The 4,265-nt window shown below is 48.3% G+C and overlaps 1 protein-coding gene across 1 annotated transcript; it reads right to left on the minus strand.

The window, feature by feature from the left end:
- Nucleotides 1–354: 354 nt before the first annotated feature.
- LOC136534035 (uncharacterized) lies at nt 355–747 on the minus strand. The gene has a single exon (XM_066526526.1). The coding sequence runs from the start codon at nt 745–747 to the stop codon at nt 355–357; it is 393 nt and encodes a 130-aa protein (XP_066382623.1).
- Between the last annotated feature and the right edge of the window lie 3,518 nt (nt 748–4,265).

Genomic DNA, 4,265 nt, shown 5'->3' on the forward strand with positions numbered 1-4,265 from the left:
ATTTTGGTATGTATATATATTTATGAATGTGAAAAGAACCAAATATAGATATTTATGCATGTAACATATCAAGTGTACACATTTATAAATATAATAAACTTAAGTATACAAATTTATCCATACAAAACTCAATTAGATTTACCTCATGTTCGCCTAAACGGTCGTTTAAACAGCTGTTTAGCCCGTTTAATGTTGTTTATCTCCGTTCCGTTTAGGCCATTTTTCCTATTTTTTTACTATTTAAACAATCAACCGTTTAATTTCTGTTTACCCCTAAACAAAATAGTTTACCACTGTTTACCATTTACTGGCCATTTAAATAGCCGTTTAATCCGTTTAGGCAAACACTGAATCCTACTCGCAGTAGTAGGCTTGCTTGAAGCTGCCCTCAACGGTGATGAACCCCTTCGGGCTAGGCATCTTTAGCTTTGGTAGGTGTAGTTGGGGACAGACATTAACTTGGAAAAGCATGGCTGGCCCAGAAGAGCAGTGGTAGACACCAGGGAAGTAGACCACCTTGAAGGTGAGCGGCTCCTTGCGGAAGTTGTCTAGCTGGCCGAAGGTGACGTTGAGTCGGAAGTGCCCAAGGGGCATGACCTCCTTCCCCGGGATGATCTCATATAACGACGCCTTGTTGGGGCATAGGCTACTCGGCGGGATGCCCATCTTTTCAAGGGTGTTGGCGTAGAGTATATTGAGGCCGCTGCCCCCGTCCATCAGCACCTTGGTGAGGCGCGTGGTGCCCATGATCGGGCTGACCATGAGCGAGTAGCGCCCCGGAGTGTGGAACACGATCGGGATGATCCTCCTGGTCAAAGGTGATGGCCGTCTAGGACCATCAGAGCCACATCAGAGCAGTGAGGGTGTGAACAGGTGAACGACATTCACCTCCTACTCGGTGATGTGGCACTACCGGTGGAATTCATAGGCCTAGGAGCACCCGAAGATCATGAGGCAACTGATCGACCTTAGGAAATTCAGTGTCATCCTCCAAGGTGGCATCTACCAGGTCACCGGCCTTCAGGGTAGGCTTCTAGGCCTTGTCCTATTGGCCGAGGCTCGAGGGTGCCATGGATGTTGCCCTTGATGATGGCAGTAGTCTTTGAGGAGGTGCTTGTCGATGAAATCTAGTTGGTAGTCTACCGAGGGGTATGCCCATAATAGTAGATGAATCAGTGGAGGTGCGCGTGATGGGAGCTAGACGGTGACACAGAACATAGATACAACGATTTAGGTAGGTTCAGGCCGTTAGCTTGACGTAATACCCTATGTCCTGTGTCTTTGGTGGATTGTATTATGAGATGAGAGATGAAAACGAGGAGTTCCCAACCCGCCTTATATAGCTCGAGGGGTAGGGTCATAGGTTGGTTGTATCTATCCTGATCGGTTACATGATAGGTGTTTACAAGGAATATGATATCTAGCATATCTGATCAGATCTTCCTTCATCATCAAGGATGCTTTACATAGTCTTGTGGCTCACGCTGACCTATGTCGTGCCCCACATGGCTTGATCTCATGGGCTGGGCCTCCCCTGGTAGCTCAGCCCATGTATAGCCCTATGGGTATTAGGGGTTATACCTCCACAGCTAGTCCCCGAGCACCTTGTATTCGCTGTGCAACGCTGTCTTGAACTTGTCTGAGCAGTTCAACTTGTAGTCGATCAGTAGAAGCAGGCATCCAACTAGTTTAACTAGGAGTCGAGGTGTTGAATCAAACATCCAACTAATTTAACTAGGTATCGAGCAGTTAGAACATGCATTCGACAAGTCCAAACTAGGAGCCGAGCTCAGGACTTACTCGAAGGTACGGTTTGCCAGAAGGATGTAAGGAGCTCAAGTAAAAATTTTTTGAAGTCTTCACCTTAGGTGAAGTGTGCCCACTTGGGTTCTAGGTAGTGAAGTTGGACGCTTAGCGTCCTTGACTTAGTCAACGCGGAGGAACTTAGTCCCTCAATTGTAACAGTAGATGCTTAGCATCCATGCCTTAGGCAAAAGTGGCTCTTAGAGCCAAACAGAGAGCTTATGACTTAGTCGTTTAAGTAAGCAGAGGGTCCTAAAAATGACCACATTCACTGTTAGGTGAAGTGTGCCCACTTAGTCTCCGAAGCTGATAGTAGGTGAAGTATTCATGTGGTGACAGGGTCAAATTTTGTAATCTTCATATGCCAAACTAGTCCCTAGCTTAACTAGAAACCTAGTCCCCAGCATAGCTAAGAAAAATTAGTATAGTCATCGCTAGATGATGTGTACCCACATAGTCCCCGAGACTGCTAGAAGATTGAGAAGAAATCTTGTAGCAGGATCAAGAAAACATCTTGCTTGAAATTCCCAAAAATATCCTTGAAATAGCATTGTTGTGCTTAACTCGGCTTGGACGCCCGCGTGCTATGTGACTTCAGTTGTAGATCCACTAGGCCCAGCAAATACCCCATGAAAGCACGTGGGGATTTCGAGAGTAAACACAGCGCGGCAGGCGTGGTTTCCCAAAAACCTTGGGAGCCAAAGAGTTGGGGTCGAACCGTTATGAATCTGCCGTGGCTTCGAGATGCACTCCCCATTTCCCCGCATGGCTCATCGTCTTCCTTGTGGTCGCACACCTTCATCTGCAACCGCTCCACCATTAGAGCAGCCCCAAGCATAGAGGGACCTCTGGTCCCTAGATCCACTTGATGGCACCAAAGAGGAGCCACGGGGGCGCAAAAAAGGCGGCACGTGAGGTCAATCACAATGAAGAGTGGGTGCAATCCATCGGTGATGAGATAGTGCTCAACAATCTAGTGGTGTATGGCGTCCTGCCTGATAGGGCGATGGCAGGGTGGCGCTCGGTGGTCGGTGAGAACTTTTCCACGCCCCACTCCGATGAATTGATTGTTTTTGAGGACTACTTCTTCTATGGGTTTGGGGCTCCCATTCATCCATTCCTCTATGGACTGATTGATTACTATGGCATCAGTCTCTGTAATCTCAGCCCAAATTCTATCCTTCATGTTGCTATCTTTATCAATCTCTATGAGTCATATCTGGGAATCCTTTCCCACTTTGACCTTTTCCATCATTTCTTCTACCTCAAAATTAGGGGGATCTAGATCTAGGGTGGTTGGTAGCGCCTATCTGCAACTACGGGATGGGATGGCAAGTCAATACATCGCCATCCTGCTTAACACAAATGTCAAGTACTAGGCCTATAGATGGTTCTACATCAGGTAAGTGGAGCCGTATGTGCGATGCGACATTGATTAGGTTCCAGCGAGCAACCCTAGGTGGTCCAAGAGGCCCAATTCTAATGGAACAAGGCAAGTGAGGGAGCTCCTAACTTTAATAAATCGCAAGAGGTTGGATGGAGTCATAGTGTCGACGAATTTCACCTTCTGGCGGATCTAGCCCTATAAAGAGAGCACATCCTAGATATGAATTTTGGGGGAAACTGATGGGACCCATGAGGTGCCCGAGGAGATCGACCAGAATGAGGTCATGTGGAGCATTGCGATGTTGTTCAATATCGCAGTGCGTGCTTCCATTAATGACCAGCAGAGGGCATTTAGCGTCGCGAGCCTTCCCCCGGTGGTAAGAGTTTGCTTGAAACATATACTTGATCTTTGTCTTTGTGCAATGTATTCATTTGTGTTCTTCAAGATTCATGGGTAGGACCAAGTCAGTGTACTTTTTGGTGGTGCCATCAGAGGACTGGCCGAAGGCTATAGATGCCCAACCAAGCAGTCCTCGGCGTCAGTCCAGCTCAGGGACTGGCGAGGAGAGATCAAATAGCCCTAAAGATGGAGATGAAGATGCACGGACTACCTATGTCCATGAGAAACTTTGAGGGAAGTGGCCAGCACAAGAGAAGCCATCCTCGAAGAGGAGAAAAACATCAAGCTCCACCCACCGTGAAGAGTGGCTAGTGAACATTGGGGGTGCCACATAGCCCCGGAGGCGACAGATGGTTCTACCGAACTCGTTCGATGATGATGAGGCGATGGTTCTTCCATCTCCGAGCACTGGGACGCCTTTGCCAGCTTCACTAGCTAGAGCAAAGACAAGGGAGAGGCAGTCAAGCATGGGAGGCCATGGCCATAGTCCCTAAGAGTGCTTGGATGACCTAGGCGGTGATAGTTGGGGCGGTGACCGCAGTCCTCGAGACTGCTCGGACAACCTTGGCCAAGGTGGCCGAGACTACCAGGCAAGTCCCCAAGCCAACATAGGTTACCCTAGCGGTGGTAGCCGAGGCCATTGGCCCAAGGAATGTGGAGACACTAGCTAGCTCTG

The sequence above is a fragment of the Miscanthus floridulus genome, unplaced genomic scaffold (assembly GCF_019320115.1).
Source record: "Miscanthus floridulus cultivar M001 unplaced genomic scaffold, ASM1932011v1 os_1445_1, whole genome shotgun sequence".
Lineage (NCBI taxonomy): Eukaryota > Viridiplantae > Streptophyta > Magnoliopsida > Poales > Poaceae > Miscanthus > Miscanthus floridulus.